General features: G+C 38.4%; 1 protein-coding gene across 5 annotated transcripts in view; it reads left to right on the top strand.

Annotated features, from left to right (window-relative positions):
• MCC (MCC regulator of WNT signaling pathway) overlaps positions 1-24,186 on the top strand; it is a 189,589-nt gene that overhangs the window by 98,724 nt on the left and 66,679 nt on the right. For 4 of the 5 annotated variants that reach the window (XM_030469721.1, XM_030469722.2, XM_030469723.1 and 1 more), the window contains one exon: positions 20,979-21,092. In XM_030469721.1, coding sequence (XP_030325581.1) covers positions 20,979-21,092 — 114 coding nt within the window. Of the gene's footprint in view, positions 1-13,842; positions 13,894-20,978; positions 21,093-24,186 lie in introns of those variants that run through there. The other variant, XM_030469725.1, reaches the window with a different exon arrangement.

The following is a 24,186-nucleotide window of genomic DNA, read 5'->3' as shown; positions in this document are numbered from 1 at the left end:
TCCTACTTACTCCTTTGTTCTCTCTGTTGTCATTGTTGTAATCAGGTACTGAAATGAAATTATCTTTAGAGTATATTTGGAAGAAGGGAGTGGATCAAGGTGCTGTAGGTGATATGGATTCTCTCACCTGGGAGCGCACTGGGTCGCTCAGTGTGTGGGAACACTGTGGTGGGTTGACCCCTCTGGCAGCCAAGCCTTGGGCTGTTCACTCACTCACTGCCCCACAGCGGGGATGGAATGCAAGATAAGAAGAATGCCAATCAAAACTATACTAGGCTATCCAGTTAATGGATTTACATGCTTTCCTGCAGTGTTGCTTGTTTGTGACAAGTTTGTGACAAGAAGACTCTTCTGAAGAATTCAGGCACGGTTCTTTATTCTTACCAGAGATGCATTTTGAGAAAAGCTGTTAGCTTATGCACAAGAGGTAGCAATACAGTAATAAAGATCTGTTAGTAAAAATCTAGTTGTGCTCGTAAGTTTTGTTTTGTTTCTTTCTAAATGTAAGCTGTATTTTTTAAGGCTTTTGGTTAAGAATGATTCTATACTTTGTTTTTTTCCCCTTGTTGGGGTTTGGTTTTTTGTTTGGTTTTTGTTTTCACATACACTTTTAGGTTCTAAATATGAGATTAAGAGGACTAAATGCAAGGATGGTTCTTAAGTGTCACAGAATACTAGCTGTGGCAGAGGCCTTAGAGATTATTTGCTTGGCTGTTGCAGTTAATGCAGGATTTTTCTCTATTCTGTTCTTAACACTAGTGCTCAGTGTACCTTGTGTATACCTTTGTTGACTACTACTGTGTAGTATTTTAGAATCTTTTCCAACTCTTCGACATGCTTAAATGGAAACTCAAATATGTCTCTTAGGAGATTGTTTGAATTGAGTGAAATCATACAGTCAGGAAAAAAAAATCATAATCCCTTTCTTATTCTTCTATATCTAAATTTTTGTGGGCCAAAATGAGTTTCTTCATTGGCTCCATACCCTGGAATTAACTGGTCATGCTCCTTGCCATCTACCTAGATTATTCACCTCAGCTTCATGTGCCTCACAGATGTATAAAAGTGTTGTGATGAAGATGGCAGTTGACAGTACGTAAATGGACACACAAGGCAATGAGGTTAGTGGCTTTATATGGTTTGAGGTTTTTTTTTTACCCTCTTAATTTCTCTCAGTGTACCTCAGTCTCCACTTGGTGTTTAGTTTCTCAGGACTGATGGATTATTCCAGATGGCTTCTTACTGAGCTGCACACATTAGAGCTGTCATCATCTTGACTCCCTAGAAAGATTCCTTCCATAAAGACACGGTTCTTTCTCCTTCCCTGCTTCACTTCCCCTTGTGCCTCCCTCAGGGTCCTCCTACGTGTTAACTCCCTCTTAGCATAATATCACCTCATCTACTATTACCTGGCCTTCTTCCAAATTACTTTAATTTCCAAACCATCTTTGTAAGTCCTTTGTAATTGTTCCTCAATCTCCACTGGTGTTTCTGGCACCACCCCGTATACTCTGATATGCATATGTCATTAGTACATTTTTAGTTCTCTTTTATAGGTACTGAAGAAGTTAGGTAAGATGGGACTTGCCAGTTTATACCTCTGCACAGCTTACCACCTTGTTTGTTTACTGTATTGTGGCATTATGTCTAAGTACAAGTTAATTAAATTTGAAATTAAGTGTTCCTGAGATACTTGATGTTTCTACTTAAATTGAATGTATTCAGTGAATGCAACATGTAGGGCTTTTTTGGGTGTTTCACTGTTTTGGTTTTTTTTTAAATAAAGTAGTAGTGGCAGAATGAAAGAGAAGCTGCTTCGTGCTGTAGCCTTACTGCATTTGTATAAGGATCCTTGGGAAGAGTTCTTCATTATTTCTTCCAATTATTTTTTTTACCTCCTAGCAGCTGGGCATCATTGGTGAAACTCTTTAGCTAACAAGTAAAAGCTATTGTGTTTTTAAATCCATTTTTAAAACTACTGTATGTGTATTATGGCTGTGCATCTAGTTTGGGGCCTTACAGTACCACAAAGATGAGCGAGTCCAGTGGAGGGCTATCAAGATGGTCAGGGACACTTCCTGTGGGAAGAGAGGCTGAGGGATGTGGGCTTGTTGAGGCTTCAGGTTGATGTGACAGAAGCCCCCTGTGTCTGCAGGGTCGTTATAGAGAGGGAGTCAGGCTCTTGCTGAGTTGCACAGTGGGAGGGTGCATAAACAATATGCATAAATTGAAATGAGAGTTAACTGAATATATGGGGAAAAATTTTCCCTGTGAGGACAGTCAAGCAATGGAATGGTTACACGAGAGAGGTTGTGCAGTTTCCATGCATGGAGGTTTTCAAGACCCAGCTATGCAGTAAGTCCTGAGCAACCTTGACTCTGCTGTGAGCAGGAGATTGGGCTGGAGAACTACTAAGCAGTGTGAACCGTTCTGCAGTCCAGTACCATTCATCAGACCTATACCACTGCTGATCTTTCAGACTGGTCATGTCACAGACATTGCTTCCCTGTTTAAGTAACAGCAAGTATGTTGGATTAGCTCTAATTTTACAGGTCTTTTAAAATCCAGATTGCATTTTCAAACATACCTCTTATATACAGACAGATATATTTTTACCTACTGGTAGGTGCTTTGTCAAGAACTAATTTGGTCATCATTTAAAGTGGAAGTAAGAACTCTGTTTGTCAGCTTGTCCTGTGTTTCCATGATGTCTGACACCAGAACACTATGATTAATTTATAAGAGAAAACAGGGCATTCTGAAGTGACTTCAGGACTTTCATGAAATGTGAAGAAGTTGGAACTAACATGAACTATAGCTATTATTTCAATTCGCATTTGAGGTCCTGCTTTGTAAACTCTAAAAAATGTACAGCCACTTTCACACACTCTGGATGCTAGTGCTGAGTGTAGCTTGTCTATATCTTTGTTCCTTTTTAGCTTGCCTTTTCTCCTGCATTATAGCTGCTGCATTAATGTAGTTTAAGGTATAGATGGTGATCTATAAAGTCTTTTTTGTTTGTTTCTGCTACAGGGGAGCTGCATAAACATTTCTTGTTTTTCTGTTCAGCCAGGCAGATTGATATATCTTGACTTTAATATCTGATACAGAATTTCCAAAACCGTGTTACCAAATTTTAATGTCTACAGTGGAAAAAAAAATCATTTCCGTATTCATTGTAGTACAACAATAAAAGCTTTTCTTTCATTCCCTCCATGTTCTTGCTTCAGACAGATAAAATCACTGGTGCATTTGTAGTTTTATGTGAATGAAATGTCTCTTCTCAATTACTATTTCAAAACAAGCTCGCCAATTCCCATTGTCCTAACCTAAAAAAAAAAAAAAAAATCCATTATTTGTGACCTGTCAATGTCACCTCACTTTTAATTAAAAAAAAAAAAAGAGTATTGACCTCAGAGTTTTATTGGTTTCTAAGAACTAACCATTTTTATTAGTAGTACTGTAGCGTATAATTCATGCACAGTAGAATAGGATAGTAAGCAGGGTTAACACTATATTGTGCCTGCCAATATGTATTAATAAAATTCATTGGAAGCCAATATGGTTGAATTATTAGAGCACTGGTCTGGGAAATTAAACACCTGGCTTCCAGTGCCAGGTCTGCCATTCCCACCATGTGTGATGTTTACAGAAGAAAAGCAATCGCATTTATTCTTGTCTATGGAAAGAAATAGCATTACCCACTTCTGCGAAGTGTTCATATGGTAATTCTCATTCAAAGATTTTTGAGTGTTATTAATTTTACTTTTTGACTCAGCTGAGGAATTCCCAGAGATCCTTAACCAGTAGCATGTGGTGTTTACAGGCTTTACTTCAGAGGAGTTGACCATGATGAGCCTCCCAACTCTCTCTTTAAATTGTAGAATGGTTAGAGTTGGAAAGGACTATAAAGATCGTCTAGTTTCCTGATGTAATGTTATTGTCAGTGTTACTTGGAAGGTCAGACTAAATGACTTGGACTCCAAGAATATGAAATTATCTAGGTTTTTTGTTGTCATTTTGGGGAGATGTTGCAGGATGTTGTTTGGTTTGTTGCTGGGTTTTCTTGTAGTGTAACATGTAAGTTGCATCAGTTTAATGCTACAATGCTAGTTGGTTTTACCTCGCTGAGAGACGTAAGTGTAGTGAATTGAGGACTTTTTCTTAAATCTCTGCCCATGTAACTTTTTTTTTTTTAATTGTTTGAAAGATAATAATGTAATTCTGTCACACTGAGTGTGGAAGAGTGTCTAGTCTTCCCATGGTCTGTGGAGAATGTGGAGGAGGATGTAATAGTTTTGAAGTGGATGATTCAGACTGGTGGGAGAAATAGTTCCTTTCCATGTGTAAGGTTTAGAACCCCAAAATTGGTTCAGATAGAAATTAAGGTACAATGTGTAAGGCCGGCTGGGATTTCAGAGGGCTGTGTTGTTCCCATCTCCATACATTCTGCCTGTGGATGAGGAGTGGGTTGAGAATGGTTGATTCTCACAGTTTCCGTAATTTTTGTTGGCAATTCAAATCTATTAATTGATAGTCACATAGCTGAGGATGTAAAACAAAACCTTATTTTCCCTTGGCTGTTTGTGCTGTATCTTTTACAGTATATAGTTCTGGGACATGGGATAGTGCTGCAAAAATGTGCATGAGTTGTGCAGAAAGATGTTTGTGTTTAAATATAACATTCTTGCCTAGAGCCATCTGATTTTTACTGTCCTTGAATTCTTTTTCAGATCTCTGTCTTCCTTTCTGATTTTGTAATGTAATGGAACATTTGCTATTAGTTAGAAAAGCCCTTAACATCCTTACTCAAGAAAAGCAGCTAGCTTAAGTCTCGGGAATCTCAAGTATGTTAACTCAGAGCAGGATGGTCTAATTCACAGCACCATTTGCAGATGAAGTCCATACAGTGTGCCATCACAACCTTTGGGTTGGGCAGGTGAATACAACGGAGCAAATGTAAGCCCTACAGCTGAATGTCTCCCTAGGTGCTTGTACACAGCCTGATAAGGACTGTATGAGCTGTTGTTGATGTGTTGTTGATATGAAAAGGAGGAGAAGGCAGAATCTGATTCAGTAGTATGGGTGGTGGGCAGCATTGAAACATATGGCCAGCCACTTCTATTTGCAAGGAGGGCCATAAAAAGGGTGTTACGCACCTTCTGTAACCACTGGTTCTCTGCTGCTGAGACTGGAGCATATCTCAGTCTCAGTTAACAGGATTAACAGGATGGGAGATCTCAGTTAGCAGGATTAAAGAGCACTACAAATTACATTTACAGAAATACTCTGCTGGAGTTATTTTAGGAGGTGAGTTTGAGAATCTTATGTAGTTGGTGGACCCAATCTGAGGAAACACTTCTTCCCTTCCTACCTCTCAACTCCCTTCAAGTAATAGCTGCACTTAAATTCAACTGCATGTAGATATGTGGTATGTTAGGAACATGAAAAATTGCACTAAAATTTACATATCCTTGACACTGTATATGCAATTACACTTTTGTGATTACAGTTTCTTTTAAGTGGGAAGGGAACAGTTGGACAACTTTGTTTCATCTCCTCTATGGAAGTTTGGTGGAATATGTTTTTTATAAACTTTCTCTCCAGGCCAGGCCTTAGAAATAGCTCTTTCAAAGTGTGTCCTAACAGAGGTTGACACCTTTTTACTCTAGCAATATACACTATATATGAGTAGGTTTTCATTTACGGTGGCCCAGACTTCCAAATATACTGTCTGGTTCTGGAACCTTGGAACAAGAGAAGATTACTTACTTTCCCTCTTTTTCTGGGTCAAATCCAGTTTTATTTTTTCCGCTTTGTAACAGTGGATGTTTGGTTTCCTACTGGTTAGATTGCCTTATAGAGGTGTGAGAGCAACTAAGTTGGCAGGAAGGTATGCTGTTGTAAGCCGCAAGTAAGAGCAAAGTCACAGTGGCAGCTGTAGCTCTTTTATGCTTCCATTTGATGAGACTGCAAGAGCGCTTTGCAGAGTGCTTTGAGATATGCTGTGACTGAAATTGAACTGTGTCTGCGGCGTTGAGATCACAAAGTAAGGGTTCTTCATTTGGAAGGAAACTTGGCTTGCTTTTAGTTTGTTCCCCAGTCTTACCTCCCTCAGAAATTTCGACACCTGCGTCGCTAGAAGAAGGAGTCCCAACACAGTCTTATGTTCGCTTAGAATAAATTAGTAAAGTTACGCATATGTTTCAGAATCAGTTGTGTGATGCCAAAAGGTTTTTTTTTTTGTCTGAGTCCCAGGTTCTGCAGTGAGATTTCCTCCAACATGGAAATAGTAGGGCCTCTGGTGGGATTAGGGGAAGAGTAAAAGGAATGGTGATAGTGAAGGTCTGTTGCAAGAACAGTGAGTCTTGTATCAGGCAGAGAATGCTATCCTGTGATTGTTCCCAGGAGTGCAGGGAGAGCAGGAGAAACGATGTTGCCATTTGGCTGTTCATGGTTCGGTTTGTGGGCACTGAATGGTTGCTGCTTCTACCCAGGTAGTCACTTCAGCTTTGCTGCTTGTACTTCAGTGAGAGCTGTGCAACTTGATTCAAGCTTAGCAGTTTTAAAATGATAGTTTTGTGTAAAACTGAGTGTGGGTATTCAGCCTGAGTCCATCTAATGACAAATTCAACTTGTGTAGGTTCTTGAACAGACAAAATTCTTGTTACTTGAAAATGGACTGAGAAAGATATGGTGGGGGTTGGGAGGAACAAGCACCTTCTTATTGCAGAGTAAGAATATGCTTGTGAAAAAAAACCAAAAAGGTTGCTTTTCAATATCGCTGCTTTTTTCCAGCAGTAACACATTTTAGATTCAGCCCTTTGCCGTTGTAAATCTGATCCTTGTCACAAAGTCTTTTTTAAAGTACTTGTTTATGGACTTCACTTTCTAGAAAGAGACTTTGGGATTTTATGCTCTCTGGGGCTCAGGTATCTGTGGCAGCTGAGAGTGCCATTTCTACTGCATACTCAGCATTGCAGCTGAAATGGGCAAAAATGGTCCCTACAAACAGAGACAGTATTAATCGCTCTCTGCAATTAGGTGAATAGCTGCATCAGTGCATAACAGCAGGAGAGAGAGGGTTAATTCCGTCCTCAGAGGAACCACAGGACTGATTGGAAACAGCTGGTGTACTGCAGGCTTTGGTCTGCACAGGGCAATGCTGTGGTGAGCCTTTCAGCTTTGGTGATGAGAGGGAATAGGAGAAGAATGGTATGTAGCAAAGATAATAAACAATCCAGAGTAGAAAGTACATGGAAAAGTATCCTAGGCCTGGGTCCCTGAGAGAGGAGAAATCATAACAGGCAGGAGCAAAGGAAGGGAGAGTTCAGGCTGGAACTGGAGACTGGACAGGAGTGTGCAGCCACCTGCATGCTCTTGACCTCTCTGTATGAACTCAAGGCTTACAGTTAAGTCAACATGGTATAGTGCAGGTGTAGCTTAGATACTGAAACAGTAGAACTGTGTTAATGGTATGCTTAGCTGAGCTAACTGGCTCAGTTAGAAAGTGCAAGAATGATGCTCAGGATGGATGCTGGGTATATGTGGCAGTGATTCACAAAAACTGCCCTCTTCTGATGACATTTGTTGAAATAGGAGTGAAAATACGAGTTTGGTTCACTGACACCAGTAACCCAAGAGTCAAGTTATCCACACCTCTGTAGGATATAAATAATTTTGGCAGTTGTCATCTCTGGTACATACCATGATGATGTCACTTGAAAGTGACTTCTTTTTAGTCCTGTTATGTGCAGAAACGCGTCTTATGTTCCTACTTACATACCAGTAGTTGTCATCAGCATTCATACACAAAACCTTTCAAACTGCTTGTGTCTGCACTTTGAACTGATGCTGACTTCTGTGGCTGACAATACTTGCTGAAGCCCAAAAAATATTTCAGCTTAAGCTGGAGCCTGCCCATTTCATAGAGATGTTAATGCCTTTCCCATTGCTTTCTCCTAAAGAGAAACATTTTTTCCTGCAATTGATACGGTTAGCTGAGAAGAAGGAGGAGGAAACCAACTTTGAACAACTCAGCACAAAGAACCATGGAATATATCTCTGGAACCCCAGAGATATATTTGACAATACAAGGATTGCTTATGTACAGGCTAGATTGACCCACATATTAATATAGCAGAGGCCAGTGATGTAATTTAGGTTGCTGACAGTGAGAAATGGTTAGCCATGACAGCTGTGCAGCCAAGCACTGTCCCACAGGGCTGTAATGCGTCGCGCGCCAGAACTGTAAACCTGCTGCAACAAAAGGCAAAAGGAGGGATCAAAAGTGAAAGACATCTCCTGTTAGATTAGGGCATGTCATCCTCAGATGATAAGGGGGAAAAAAAGGGTCATATGTTTTGAGAGAGCATTATGAATTCAGGAATGATATGAAGAAGATCAGAAGTTATGCTTGAGGTGCGGAACATGCAGGCAATACCAGAGAAGCATTACAACTGTGTACCCAGTTCTTTCTTCGGCTTTTGTGATTCACCATTCTTGGAGGCAGGATGTTGAACTCTCAGCCTGTGGTCTGGCCTGATACAGCACTTCTTAAGTATGCTCTTTGAACCAGGAAACTTGCTTTAAAGTGGGGAAAATATGGTTCTATTTATTTTTCACAGATATTTCTTCAGTTAGATTGGTTATTGTTCTGTTATTAAAATTACATTGAAAATATAAATATGTCAAGATTTTAGAGCTCACAGAAACTACTTTTGATAATATAAAATAAAAATAAATAATGTAGCAGGGTAACTCTTCACCTGAATTGTGCAGTGTTGTGTTACACAAATGGTGAAGCCGTGAAATATGAAAAAAGGAACTTCTACTTTCATTCTACCAAATTATGTGAGTAATATGGCACATGCTAAGTAAAGGTACAAATGAGAATGCTGTATGAGTGAGGAACATGCTTGATGAAGAATTAACACAAAATGATTTTAGCTTTGGTATCAACAAGCATTTGGGCTGCTGTAATGTGCAGGGGTGAAAAATAAGCCATGTGTTAAATGAATTAATACAGTGTTGATCCTTTTCTGTCAGGTCAATTAGCAGGAGTAAAATATTTACCCTACTTTAAACAGATAAGGAGATACCATATTGTGTTCTTCTTAAGATTAATGTTCCTATATGGGCAGAAGAGAGAACAAGATTTATTTGCTGAACCTTATGTAGATTTACAGCTGTGCCAGTTACTGCTTGAAAGCTCTTTGAGCCACGTTCGCAGTAGGTCTTTTTTTTCCTGTTAGTGAAAGTGGTCAAAAGAAGGCTGAAGACATTTTGAAGTGTTAAGTGGGATTTGTGACACATACACCACCTTTAAATTATAAATGTAGTCTTGTCATGACCCCTGATTTTCTTTTATGTATGCGCATATGTGGGCATGCATTTGTATGATATAAACAAAAAATTTATTTTATTAAATGCTTTAGAAGTAACTTCCTGTGCTGTCCTGATTTCCTTAGAAGTTTAGTAATGTTTTTTGTGTTACTATTCGATGATTTAAAGCAAAGAAAATTGCACTCAAGGAGAGAGTGACAATCTCGTGGGATGTGCACTTTCTATGGAACTGTGGTCTGGACTCATAAATATCAATGCAACTCCTGTTTATTTAATTGGATTGCATGGGTGAAATGCAGGGTCAATTTTGGCATTCATAGCAGAAGATAAGAAGTAAGGTTGCCTTGGGCTTAGGAACATAGTGGTGGAAATACTATGTAAATTAATCTCCAAATGTTAGAGCAATTACTATTTTTAATTTTTGTTTGACTGAGCTGTTCAACCTTGCTAACTATAAGCATCTGCATTATCAGTAAGTGCAATGAAATTTTGAGTGTGTGTATATAACCAGTGAAGACTAATTGTCCAGTAGACGGTCTAAACCATTTAAATTTTAATTCTTTCTCAGAGAAATTGCAGGGAGAAGTTCATATAAAAGGAGTAGTCTTAACTAAAGCAACATTAGTCTGGTTAGAAAGTAGCTTTTCCATTTGCAGAAATTTTTGACATTTCAGAAAATTGGTAAGCACTTGTTTGTGGTGAACAAGGGATATGTTCTTTGGTTTTTGGGGGTTTTTTTACATCAATTGAAAAAAAAAATAGACATCCTCACTTGAAGAAGAGCTAAAGCTCATCTGCCAAGTCCCTGCATCTGAACTTATAATACAGAGAACAGAAATGAGGAGGGAGTAGAAGTTATGAAGAGCTCATTGTGGGAGGAGAAGTTATGTCAAACGGATTTAATCTTGTACCAGGATTTGCCAGACACCTTTTCCTACCCAAGAGTTTTGGAGACAGAACTGTGAACTGGGTTGAATTCTAGCCATTACATTTGTGAATGACTTAGTTTGATTAACTTCAGGTTTGTAATTACTGGCTACTTGTATATTTGAATTACTTTGATGCTGTCTTTACAAATTACTGTCACCAGTTGACTCATGTTCTAGTATCATTTTGTAATGCCACAGACACTTGATTCTCTGCAAATTTTACAGCTATTTGCTTTTATATTTGGAGAAACCCACTAAATGAATGGCTGAAAAAGTATGAAGCCACATGAACAAATTGCCATGCCTGATACTACAGATAAAGGTATGGTGGTTATTAGTCCAGTGCACAATGAAAGAAAATACTTCTGCTGAATGGAATATCCAGGTGTTACTGAAATACTAAAAAACCTACCTACATAAATTCCTATTCAGTAAACAGATTGAAGTGTGCCAGCTGTGCAGACTTGTCTGTGCTGGTGCAATTTATAATAAACATTTATCAATGTTTATTTTTATCTTTTCAGATGTTTGTGTACTGGAGGTTCCATTGCTTAAAATACAAGCCATAAAGAGATTTGGAAAGAAAAATGCATTCATGCAGTTCAATTTCTTTCCAAAAGCCTGGTTCACAAATTGTATATCTTTGTGCTGTCTGCTTCCTTTTAAAGGTAGTTGATATCAGGAAGGATTTTGAGGCATCATGAGGACATCTTGCATACAGTTTTCTGGTCCAGAACCAGATATGAACATAAAAATAACTAATATCAGTCGGAGGATGACAAGGTGGTGGAGGGCATTTTCACTTTCGTAGTCCTCCAACTCACTGCTTTGGTCTGGCAGAAGAAACCTCAAACATGGTTTTCACTAATGCAGTTTTTTTATTCACGTTTTTCCAAAAAGAGGAAGAGATTTTAAGTGGAGTTCTTCAATAAGAGATGTATTTCAAGAATTACACCGCAGAGGGCAAGAACTTGGACAGATCTATGGACTGTTTTTAGAAGGGAGTTTATTAGGATAGAATGTAGAAATTGTGCTTGAGATTTTTCTTTATTTAACATGCTTTCATCAAGAATTGCAGTTAATTGTTTTTCTGAATATAAGAAAACAAGGACTAGTTTCTGATGTACTAAAACACAGCTAAGCAGATGCTTTTTTAGCTTTTCTGTTACAAACTCTGACTGTGTTGTAGTAACTTTATGAAACTTTTCTTTGTACCATGCTCATTTGTAAAGCTGATTCATCACAGAGCATTATCAGGGCTGTATTCTGCAACAGTGATTGTTTTCTATCCAATTTGTTAAAATGATATATATAGTTTCAGTGATAATATCCAGTGCAATGGGAAGCTCAGGAGGCAGTAATGCAAAGTCTCAAGCAGTTTGCGATCCATTTGCAAAGCTTTCAGTAAAATTTGTCAGCTTTTCCCTTGTGTACTGACCAGGTAATAAGAAAGAGGAGGCAATGAAAGATGCAGAACTTCTTGAGAAGTCTGGAAATGCCAAAGTGCGCTGGATGTTCCTTGTAAGTGAAATACTCAAAGGTAACATTTACAAAGGTTTATGGCATGTAGCTAGAGGGAAATTGTGATAGCTTCCTGCAGGAACTGAAGTTACAGTAGCATAAGTAATTTTCCTGACCAGGGATTTGTATTAAGTTTGAAGAAATTAATTCCCCTTGGGGAAACTTCACATCCAGTTTTGAACTGGTTGGATGGTAAAGATTGCTAGGCAGAAGAACTGAGGTCTGCCTAAAGTGGCAAGTCTAACCGAGGAGACCGTCACTTGTACTGAGAATTGACCTGCAATAGTGAGACACTGACCTGGGTATATAGCGTGGACAAGTCTTGAGATTTACAGCCAGGAGTGTATAGGCAGGTGATGCTTGGTAAACCATATACAACTTGAGTGGTGTTTATAGTATATTATCTTTCTAAAAACATTAAAAAACCTGCTAGTATTTCTTTCTTGTAAGTGAGGAGGTCATTGGAAACATCAACTCATTCTCTGCTTGTTCTTCACCTACCCCAAAGAATGTGTGAGTGGTGGGTGCAATTGCAGGTGCAGAGGACTGTGGGAGGAGTTGTCATCAGAAGCCCTGTGAGGAGGGGATGGCTGGTGGCCTGAGGTTAAAGAAGCAGCGAGGGGAATATGGATGTCTCAGAGATGCAGCTAACTTTGAAATGATGGAAGTAATTAAGAACTGAAACGAATGTATTTTGTTAATCAAGCACATGCTTATCCAGAGAATTTTGCTGCTACAGCTGGGGGCTCTAAAGTTGTTGAGATGCTTTTAAAAATCATTTTACAGCTGTAGGTTTGGAAGCTACATATTGGACGTTCTAATAAGGCACTTAAGGGTATGAGTTGAGAAAGACTGTTAAGATGTTTTCTTTCCGTAAGTATCAAACAATTGGACAAATACGTTCTAGGGGGGTTATCTGATGGGTTTAGAGGGGTTGTTTTTGTAGTTTTTGTTTGGGGTTTTTTTTCCCTTGCTAAAGCACCAGGTTTTGGTTTATGGCAGAAACAGGATGCTGGATGTGGTGAATCACTGATTTGACCTGACAATAGAAATTTTGTTTCTATGGATTTATGGTTACAGCAGACCATGTGAGTTGTGCTGGAGACAAAAGATCCATGTACACTTTAAGTACAGCTTTGCTGCTAGTCCACGGTCTTTGGAAATCAGAAATAATTTTCTGTTCGAGAAGTTTTGAAAAGAGCTCAAGAACCATGGGATACTTTTTTAAAGTATTATTAAATTAGCATAGTAAGTAGTATCTAATTTTTGAGTGGCTCTTGAGTGGCGATTTCTGTTTGGAAAGATCTGGATTGTTCTCAAGTCAGAAGAGGCTGAAGTTGAAGGAGCAAGTTAAAGTGATATAAAAAATGGTGGGTCTGTTGGAAAACAAGTCAATGTGGATGAGCTTACACTCTGTCTGTGAGACTGTTGTATCCAGCACTAGAACATGAGTCACTTTAATGATGAATGCAGGTGATTGAGTGAGGTTCGTTCTTGGGATGAGTTTTCCACTTCTATCTTTCCTGAGGGACGAGTGGTATTCCTGTCACCTGGGCAGTGGTCCTTGCAAACTGGAAAGGAACAGAGGGAAGGGTTTTGGCATCCTGAGATTTACAAGAGATAAGGACGTGCACTGAACATCACTCTTCTTCTCCCTTCTTTTTTTCCAGTTGTGTTGGGCAGAAGAGGAGATAGAAAAACATTGGTCTGTTTCCTCTTTCCATCAATTTGCCTTACTTACATTATATTGAGAATAATTGTAAGGAGGGTAGGAATGCTAAATTCAGTTTACTGAAGTGGGATCAAATCCTGCTCAGTATGGACATAGAAGCCTGCCTTCGCTCGTAATGGTGTATTAACACCAATTTTTTAATCTTTTTTTTTTCTTATTTTTTTAACTTAAAGGCTGCAGTTGCAGACAAAATGTTGAGACTGAGTTGAAATGAAAACAATATTTTGTCCTAAGCAGGGTCTCCCACCACCCTATTTCCATCTCCTGCATTACTGTTTGCTCTCACACTGGGAGTGGAAGTGGCAACAGGTTCCTTCTTTGGAGACCAAAGCCAAGGTTGAGCATTCATATATGGTGCAAAGCCAGGTAAGAGACTATTAGTGTGGACACGTGGGCTGGCCTGCACTGGGACAGTTAAGGTTCTTAAGAATCCCGAAAGAGTAGGCTTTGCAAAGTGTAGCTGTTCTATGCAATCTGCAGATTCAGACATTTGTCTCTTATGGTTACTTCTAAGTCTCCTCTTTAGGGTTTTCTTCTCATGTCACCTAAAATTTTCTTTTCCATGAAGGTGTAAAACATCTGTTGTAACAGAGGTAGAGCCATTAGGCTCTCCTACTAGAGCTGTCAGGCGCACTCAGAAATACAAATTAGCAATGTGCTCTATTTGCCAAGTGTGAATTGTCAGATTAATTTTTCAAAGGAATCTCTTTTCCATTATTCCGTCCTTTTTTCTTTTAATACATTCTAAAACTGATCCTACTCACTGCAATAGCATTAGATTACCTGTTCCATGACAGTTTTGAACAATATTGTATTTTGCTTATCAAATGCTTTTTACTACAATTAAGGTGGAAGTTTTTTGGTTCTTTTGTTTTAAGAAATGGTTTGAAATATTCACAGTGCCTGCAAATGTTAATTTCCAGTTTAAAAAAAATTTAAAAATCTCAGTTGAAATTGTTCATAAATAATGCAAACAGATTGAACACATCTTCTGCAGATTTTTCAAATTAAAACAAAGTATGTCTTGCGAACATTTGGTCTTTGTTTTTCTAGAACTTGGATGGCGCCATCCTGGCTTGTATTGGCACATTTTTTGTTTAGTATTGCACAAGTATATGAAGTAACTCTAATGTCTAATACGACAATATGTGCTTCAGCAGTGCAGTCACAAAATGTCCATTTTGGATGTCACTAAAAATTTGTAGGCTTCGTATTAGCGCATAACAGGTGCTTTAAGCATGTACTTTCAGGGCATGTTGGTGGGAACATCCAGCAATTCAGTGATACTGCTTTTCCAGTCATTTTGACTTTGCATTAGGTAATTACTTAAAGGGCTGTTGGCTGTAGTATTTCAGGGCTATGCTCTAGAGATCATACAACTGAAATTGTCTAGGGGATATTGAGCTGTCCTGTTACTGCTTCTGGGAGATGGTGGTTCTTCTAAGTTTTTCTATTCCGTCATGTCAGTATGTTCACAGAAATGGACTTTGGTGGCATTAATTTTATCACTTGGACCATAAAAATGCACCTTTCATGGAGCGTGGCTGGGGAAGGGTGATATGAAAGTTATGTATGACTGAGAAGGAAAATGGTTGAGAGTAGCTACACATTTATGTAATGATCACTTCGATTAAGTATTATTTGCAAGTAGTGCTGATCTGTGCTCCTGGTAAAATGTAAACTGGACAACGCCTTGGAGTTTTTATATACAGCCAATGTCTGTAACACAGATTTTGTATCTTTAACTTCTCTCTTAAAAAGTTTTTTTAAAGAGATTCCTGGAGTTAAAATCCAGGCAAGGTTTTATTGTTGTGTGTTTTAAAATGTGGTTTTCATTATGGATTTACATTACCAACCTTTCCGTTTCCTTGACAGCATTATAGACAGAAAATACAATGTATAGGCATTCACTGGTTTTGCCCCTTCTGCAGTTTCAGCTTCAGTTTCAGTTTCTGTATTTTCTATCCTACCCTCTACTTCTCCCATCTCTGTTTTTACAAAGCAGCTTGGGCTTTCAAATCCAGTGTAGTGTCTGGTGTCATTTGAAAACATAAAAAAGGGGGAGATTTTCAGAGGTGAGGCAGCATTCTGAATATCAGGCATTTTTGTACATACTGCCTGTCATTGAAAGAAGTAGTAGCAATACACAGAAGACATCTGTGTTGTGGGCTGTTTGCACTAAACCATGCAAAATGCAAATGGGAAACAAAAGAGAAGAGAGGATGTCAGAGCCCAGTACTCTCCGATCAGATTCCTTTAGATATTCCATGCTGGAGGGTGTCATGTTTAACATCAAATTTACTTACTAGAAGATAGTTGATGCTATGTGGGATTTCTGATTTAGCAGAGTGATACAAAACATACCAAAATCACAATACAAATATAAGTTACCCGTAGCAGAACATAGCAATTGCAATGCACAGTTCAATCATGATACCAGTGCGATTACCATTACTGCTCTCTATAACGTGGTCACTATCACAGTGATGGGTGTCCTCAGTCTTGCTAGGAGGGATATCTGTGGGTTAAAGCTAGCTCATGCCCAATGCTCCCTTTGAATTTATTTTGCTAGTTTTCTGGGTTTTATATGCTGTGTTCTGCTGAGTCACATCTACACTTTCCCCTTCTTGGCTTGCCATTCACACTCTTCTAACGAACGCAGGGAGATACCTTTATACCACCAGCTGATCCACTCAGCTGTTGATAGCTGCTTACCTAAACCAAAGGCTACCCTCAGGTCCCCTTGGTGATGGGATCAAAACAGCTTCTTTGCTACAGCTGTGAAAGTAAAATCCTGCATTATTCCCTGGGCTTCACAGGCACATCGTCCTGGCCCATCTCCTCTGAGTTGTCTTCCATGGTAGGGGTTTCCTGGTCAGTCATGGTGGACGTGCACAGAACAAATAAATTGGTCTTTTGGTGCTTGGCTGCTTTGTGTTGAGGTATGGGCTGGTATCTCCTTATCATGATCTTGATGCTTTTATGACTTCCTTTAGGTCAGAGGTTACATTTCTGACCATTTATGTATTCTGAAACTGATGTGCAGCAGTACTGTATCTGAGGAAGGCAGGAAATAAGGAAAAAGATAAGATTAGTTCTTTAATTTCACAGAAGTATGCGCTTAGGTCCTTTTTGTGATTACTGTTTTGAAAATAGTAAACATATGCAGTGAGTACAACTGGTTTTAGCAATATGGTTTAATTAGTCTGGATCCAGGCTGATGGAAAGAAAAATGTGGATCAAACTTAGTGATGAGCATCACAGTTTACAATGGCAGGGAATAAATGCTGAGTACAAGAGTAATTGTACAGCTTTGCAGTGCTTTAACCTTAACTTACCAAGTTTTTGGCATCTTCCTTCATTGCCCTCTGCATCTTTCTTTTGATCATGGCCTCAGAACACTTCCAGCAATATGTACTACAGACAGGTAGGCCCCTGTTTTATTGGCATTCAGTTCACATTACTATCCCATCCACTTTTGTATTCTTTTCCCCACAAAATTCTTGAGAAACGTGACTGCTAGCAAACATTGCAACATTTTTTAAACATTTCTATTTGTACCTGCCCAGAATATTTCACCCAGCACCAAAAGCATTGTTTAAAGCGCTGTGCAAAATGTACATTATTTAATCATATGTACAGTACTGTATGAGAAGTTGGTAGAAGCAAGTATAATGGGGAAGAGACTGCATTCATAAAGGAGGCTGGAAGAGAGGTCAGGAGGTTGCTTTTCCTAAGTTGGTGCTTGTATTTTTTTTAATTACTGTGTCTTTCAAAAATTAGCTGTTCAGTGGTTTGCATTTTAAAAATAGCATGCAGTGCACGGTTTGGGGGTTTTATATTAATAATAATTGTTATTATATACTTAGTATATTAAAAACTGGCAGGAAAGTATTTGGTGTAAAATGTGTATATGTTTCAGTAAACAACCTGCTGTTCTTGCAGAAAGTATCACAGAAATTGTAGTTTCTAAGTTAAGTGATGGATTTTTATCAGTACTATGCATCTGATTCCTTTTCTGAAAGAATTCTTATTTCCTTGGATGATGGTAGAGAAGTAAGTTGGTTGCTTTGTCTGTTCCCTTTTCCATCATTGCTCTCACTTGTGTTGACCTTGCCTGTCCTGTTGGACAGCTTGGGTGCATCAGCATTACTTAGTGGTAGAATTCAATAATAGCTGTGTTGGATCCGTATGAAATTTATGTTCAGTACAGGCTTTGTCAATGAACTGTTTTCTCTGAAGTAATTCTGTGTGGGAGATGTTGCTTAAAAGTTCTGACAAATATGTTATACAAACAAATCTTTGCAGTGCCTATGTTAATTTTTAGAAAGTACAGAGATTATGATCTGTTTCACAATCTTGTATCATTAAGAGGCAGCTCACCTTGAACTATAAACGTCTGTTACGAGTGTTAGTGATACTAAGTCTGCCTTGTCTATCTCTGTTTGCTGAGGGGAGGAAAAAAGCAGTATGCCATATGGCTACACATTCTTCTTCCCTTCAATTGTCATATCCCATAGTGATTCAGTGCTGCAGAGTTACAGTCGTGACTGACCTACTGCCTTCCAGTTGAGATTTTTAAATGGAATCTGTCCAACTTTAAAAGCTCAGTTTAAATGTGAGCTTTTTTTCCTGGAATGACTTTTTTGTTGACTGTAGCTCTTTGTTCAGACATTGCCTTGTTTGTGTTACAGCAACATCCAAAGATCCTATTCCAGTTCCCACCCTGCTGTGTGCAATACAGAAACACTGGGAAGCATGGTCTGTGGGAACGCTCACACCTTAAGGGAAGATGAAGCAATATTTTGTAACGCCTTTTTTAAAGGAATTGGGATTGCTTGACTCTGCAAAGAATACACAGCTATAGTAGCTGTGCCCGCCTTATTATGTATTGCAGTAGTAGCTGGAGGCACTGCTTGTGTATGACATACTGCTGAGTGCACTGGATGCGAACATGAAACCAAAGAGTATGCCAGGCAGCCCTCCTCTGTGTTACAACTTCCTATACTTCCTGTTGTCTAGTCTTCCCTTTCAGTAAGTTGGTTGTTTGGTTTTTTTAATTGTTTTACTAATACTTGGAAACTGGACTGGTCCAAGTAATGAAAGGAAAGGATGATTTTGGACCGTAAAAGATGCAACAAACTTTCCTTGTAATTAATAAAGACATCTTTTGATTATTTGCAGAAGAGAGACCCTGTACTGAACAGGGAGGCTGATGTAATTCACTTATTGGATACCCTTGTTTGGCAGGAGCTGCCAGGCTAGGTAGCAGCGTTACTATAAAACTAGACACAATTTGTGCTGCTTATTATTCAGTTTGGGGTGTGCTAGGGGATGTGAAGAAGAGTTAAGCAGACTGCAGTGTGGGAAAAGGACAAAGAAATCCATAGGAAGTCTGCCTCGTTAGTTCCAATGTTCAGAGAACAAGTTGTTTTTCACTGAGATTTTTAAATTAACGGTGTCCTCTTGTATTACAGCACCATGTGTATGGACATTATTGCTCTGGTATTTAATTAAAACCACAGCTGGTGATTGTTTAATTATAGTGTACAAAAGGCAATGATACTTACATGACTGTGTTGCATGGTCTTACTTAATTTAGCGAATTGTAGCGATTTTTTCATGTGTTATTTGAAAGCTGTGATGAGGAATGCAAGGTGTGATGAACAAACTGATGAGCTTCATTGTAAAGCTTCCCCTCTGTTAAGGAAATAAGTTAAAACAGTGGCTTAAAAGTTCACTAGCTTTCCTGAAAATTAGGAGTCAGTTACGAACAGATTGATACAATTAGGCTGGTTCTTGTTTCTCCACACTGTAAAACCACTGCCTAATTTCCTGTTGCAGGAAGAAGGGCCTTCTGGTGAAGACCAAGAAAACTCCAAGATGGTCAGGGTGTTGCTGGGTTTATTAAGAGATTTCAGCATGCATATCTGAAAGAAGTTACATAGCATATGCCCATAGCAAGCCTGTTTTTTCACTTGAAAAATGAGACTGCCTCAAGAATCTTAAAGCTACCACAACATAAAGTTGTGTACATGTATATTTATACTGAAATTAATAAGTGCACATGTGTAAGACATTTTTGTAGCTGACATAATAAAAATGCTTTTGACTGAACTCAGAAATTAGAGTGTCCAGAGCTTCTATCATAACTAGCTACTAGCACTTAAAATTCACATCTAAAAATCTTCTTAAAATTATGTTTTCTGTCTTGAAGCCAGAAATGGTCTTTTCTATAGCAATACTGTGTGCGAAGGAGGTGTTGTCAAATTATATGGCTGCCATCATATGGCTACTTTCATGTCAGTATGTGAAAACACCTCTGGTTTTGCTGGCTTCTAGTATTGTAAAGGTAAAACTGATATCAAAATAGGACTCATTAGCAGATTGGCTGGAAATGGAACAAGAAAAATAACTTAAAAGTGACCTGCCCAATAAAATGTCAGAGTGAAGGACTGAAACTGGCTGAAGGACTAGAAACAGGGTTTATGTTTCAGTCTGAATCTTGGCAGCGGAGCAGTGTTTGCTGTGTTACTTGGTCCGGTGTGAAAGGTCACATTTGTTTTCTCATGAGGTATAATTTGGAGTTGTTTTTTTTCTACTACAAAGAAAGTATCAGTTGCTAGTTTTCTTCCTGGATTTTTTGGCTGTAGCTGTCAATCCTGAGTGCTGAATTCTAGCTGATGCCTTCACTGTAATGATGAATGGGATATTTAAGGGCAGGAAGAGAGTGTGAATGAGTTACGAGTGTAGCATTCTTTTAAGAATTGTTCTTGATTTCTAAGTTAATGTAGCTGGTGCAATTTAGATGATGTTAGTTATCCTAGTCTGCTATATATTCCCACATGCTGTCAGTTAAATATGGAATGTATGTTTCACCAAAAGGATCTACTGCAGAAAGAATAACAGTTCAGGTTCTTCATGTGTGGTTTCAGTAGATTAGAATCACTGAAATTCACTGACCTAGAACCAAGGAGGAAAACAGCTGCAGAGCAGTAGCTCAAAGTGGAGTAAGCTTTAGCTGCAAAATAAAATCGAGTTCTGTGCATTGAGTTATTCCCTTCACCAAACTGATAACCTCTATGTATCTGAAGGCATCAAACCATGATGCACCTTCTTTTATAATACAAATTGGAATCAAAATTTAGTGTAAGATTTTATAACACAAGACTCAAGCCACCTCCTATTAAACTAATGCTTATTTCCAGCTGAATTATACTTCCTTGTATTTATCCTTATAATAGGTTCTCTGATGAAGGGATGTGCGTGCTGCCTGGCTAAGAGAATTCTTTTTAAAAAGTAGCACAGGCAAATTTGTTTTAGACTTTTGTTATACTAAGTTCCTTTTAACTACTACAGAAATCCAGATATTTAGCTGCTGCATAATCCTTTTATCTTCTTTCAAATGACTTGTGAATTAGTTAATTTGTTTCTTTCCTTTTGTCTTCTAGCTTCATTTAGCAGCCCTGGCTTCGTTGAAGGGAGACATAGTGGAGCTTAATAAACGTCTACAACAAACAGAAAGGGAGCGTGACCTGCTGGAAAAGAAATTGGCAAAAGCACAGGTGAGCAGTAGTTCTATTCTGAAGGTGGTCCTTGGTTTTGTGTTGTCTTGCTCTTCAGAGAGGAATGTGATACGTGGGGAGAGGATATAATATCTGAGCAATGTCACAAGTGAAAAGAATTTGAAGACTGCAAGAAACGTAGTTGCAGTGGGTTTTGAGTTTTATGTGCTGATGATGTTCTTCTAAAAAAAATCAAGAAATAATTAGATTAATTTTGTTTTGAAGCCAATGTAATCAGCAACTGCTTTGAAATATATTAGAATATAAAAACTGAAGCATGATCTGAGTGGATTGGGAAAGCAGAGCCTTCCAGTTCTGAGTCGGATTCAAACACAGCACAAATTAACACTGATAAAAAGCCATTGCCAATTGGCAGTGCTTTAGTGGTATGTGAGAAATTATTTGTGAGCTCAGTCTGGCTTCTAGTAAGCCAGTTTTGTATGTATCTGTTGTAGAAAATACAGTCAATGGAAAGCCAACGGATTAAGAATTAGAACAAGGTTTGAACTCTAATGCTGTCACAGCTCATTAAAAAAAAAAATAATCTTTTCCTATCAAGGTAAATGTAGAGAGGTAGTGAAACCTTTGGGTTTTGGTACTGTCATTCTGGGAAATACCTTCTGTCAGTACTTTAGATTTCAAAACTAATTCAAAATGTGTACTTACTTATACTTGCATAGGCACAAAGCATTTTGTCCTGTGAAGATATAGCGTCTTATTTGTTGCCTAGAGAGGTTGTGAAATCTCCAGCCATTGGAAGTACTCAAACCACCTGGACCTGGTCTTGGTCAGCCTGCTCTAGCTGACCGTCTGAGTTGTGTATGAGGTTGGCTGGATGACCTCCAGAGGTCCCTATCAACCTCAACCATTCTGTGATCATATGAACTTAGAGTCATAATTTTCAGTGCATTTTGGTAGGAGCCTGAGTCTGTGTGTTACTTAAACTCAAGCCAAATACAGAAATGTTCAAGCAGCCTAGATTTTAAGGCTCTTACTTCAGTCATCCAACCATATTTTGGCTCTTGTCTGCATTCTTTGATGTTTTTTCAGCTACCTTTAAAGTTTTGGTGCTTGTAAGTGATGCTCTTGTTGCAGACCAACAATGCAACATCGAAAAATACAAAACACTTTCATGTTTTCATTCCCCTTAATGTGTGAGCCAGAGCCACGCTGGGAGTTAACGTTATTTATTGTAATCCCAAGAGCCTTTTCTAATTTCTGCTGCACCTCTGTGACATACAGTTTGATATGAGGTTACATTTGATAGTCGTTAAACAGTCAGATGGATTTATCGTATCCAAACAATCCACATCATTCTGCATGATCACACTGACTTTGTTATTATGTATAACTCTGCAGGGTCTGGTGCTAACGAGAGGTTTTCGTTCATGTTTTAGTTTTATTTCTAGATCTGTGTTTAAAAATGCTGATATTGTCTCTAAGCCAGTGAAGAGTGCCTTGTGAGTTCTCCCATACAGTAAGGAGTCCCCACTGATGGTGACCAGGATTAAGGATCAGTCCTTAATCCCAATTAACATGTGCTCTGTTAGCACAAAATTATTAGGTGCTTTCTTTAGAGGATTGCCAATTATGCATGTTCTCGATTTGTAATGCTGAACATTTTTATGTGATCTTGGGCTGTGTGCTTGTGAACACAACTGTAGTGACAACTGCTACCCAAACTGTGAATAACACAAGATCAGAAAATTAATCAGATTAAAAAATTACTTTTTAATGAACAATTTATATAAAGTTTTTGTGGTTTAGCTATTTTCAATTTTTTTTTTTTTTAAATAAAAAAAAGCCCCCAGGTGGGTAGAATTTTTTTGGGGTATGTCTATTAAATAAAATATAGTCTTTCTTAAAGAATAAGCCATGAAACAAGGACAACTCACATGTTGAGTATGTTTGCTACATTTAAGTACAGAGACAGTGCTCTGATGAAACCAGTTTACTTTTTTCTACCTTCATCTCTTCCAAGTAGATGCTTCACTTAACATAATTTTTGAACTTTTCCTCCCACTCCACAGAGATTCATCCAAATTCATAAATTCGTATCATGTATAATATCAAACATTTTTTTCCTCTACAACCTCTGTCTAATGCATTTCTTCCTCACTAATGTGAATCAGAGGTTCAGAAGGCATAAATTAAATAAGAGGTATTAGAGGTTCTGCATAACCATATTCAGATGCTAGCGGGTCAGTATTAAATCTCTATTCTGCATCTGGACTATACTAACAAATGCAGTGCATGTTCCATTTTAATGGGTGTGGTAAATGCTCTCTGGAACAAAGAGCTCTTAAAACGCATTTTGGTAATACTTTTCGCATCATTTCATGAGGCATGTCAGATGCTTTGGAAGAAAGGATTAGGGATTTGCAGGGTGGAGGTGATTTGGGGCACCACAATTGAAGTAATTGATGACAAATGGTGAAGATAGATAGTTGGATACCCTGTGCTTAAAATTTCATAAAATAATGTAATTGATCACTGGTTGTTGTAGCATGTTCATTTCCAAACTGCAATCTGTAGAGATCTGCTATAGCATTTGCCTACACACAGCAGATCTCTTTGTATGTTTGTATTGGTAATCACAATTTGTATGTCTGTATTTGTATTTGTGTCTGTATTTGTAATCACAATTTGGCAGTGAAGTGATCTCTTGAATTAAATTTGCTGTACTGGTCAACCGCAACAAATGTCTTCTTCCAAAAATCTTTCTGTGGTTATGAGAAGAAATGTAGTGCTTTCTGCTAGCTCTGTCTGGCATGGTATCCTCGTTTTGATAGTGGATGTCTGAAGGGAGAGCATGAGAAATGCATACAGAGAGTTCTCCTCCTTCATACTCCCCCACCTTTCTGCCAACATCTGTGAGCAAGCAGGAGGCTACATCACATTTAATAGCCCTCTATGGCCCTATCCTCCATGGAATTATCTAATCTTCTTTCTAATCCATCTACATTCTTGGCATTTCCAACATCCTGTGACACTGAGTTCTGCAATTTTGTAATAGAACATGGGATTTAATAAAATGCTGAACATTTCAGGAAATATAACAAGAACAGACAATTCACCTATATCATTCCTACCA

This window comes from Strigops habroptila, chromosome Z (genome assembly GCF_004027225.2).
Source record: "Strigops habroptila isolate Jane chromosome Z, bStrHab1.2.pri, whole genome shotgun sequence".
NCBI lineage: Eukaryota > Metazoa > Chordata > Aves > Psittaciformes > Psittacidae > Strigops > Strigops habroptila.
The sequence above is the reverse complement of the archived record's forward strand: the minus strand, read 5'-3'. Positions and strand labels throughout refer to the sequence as shown.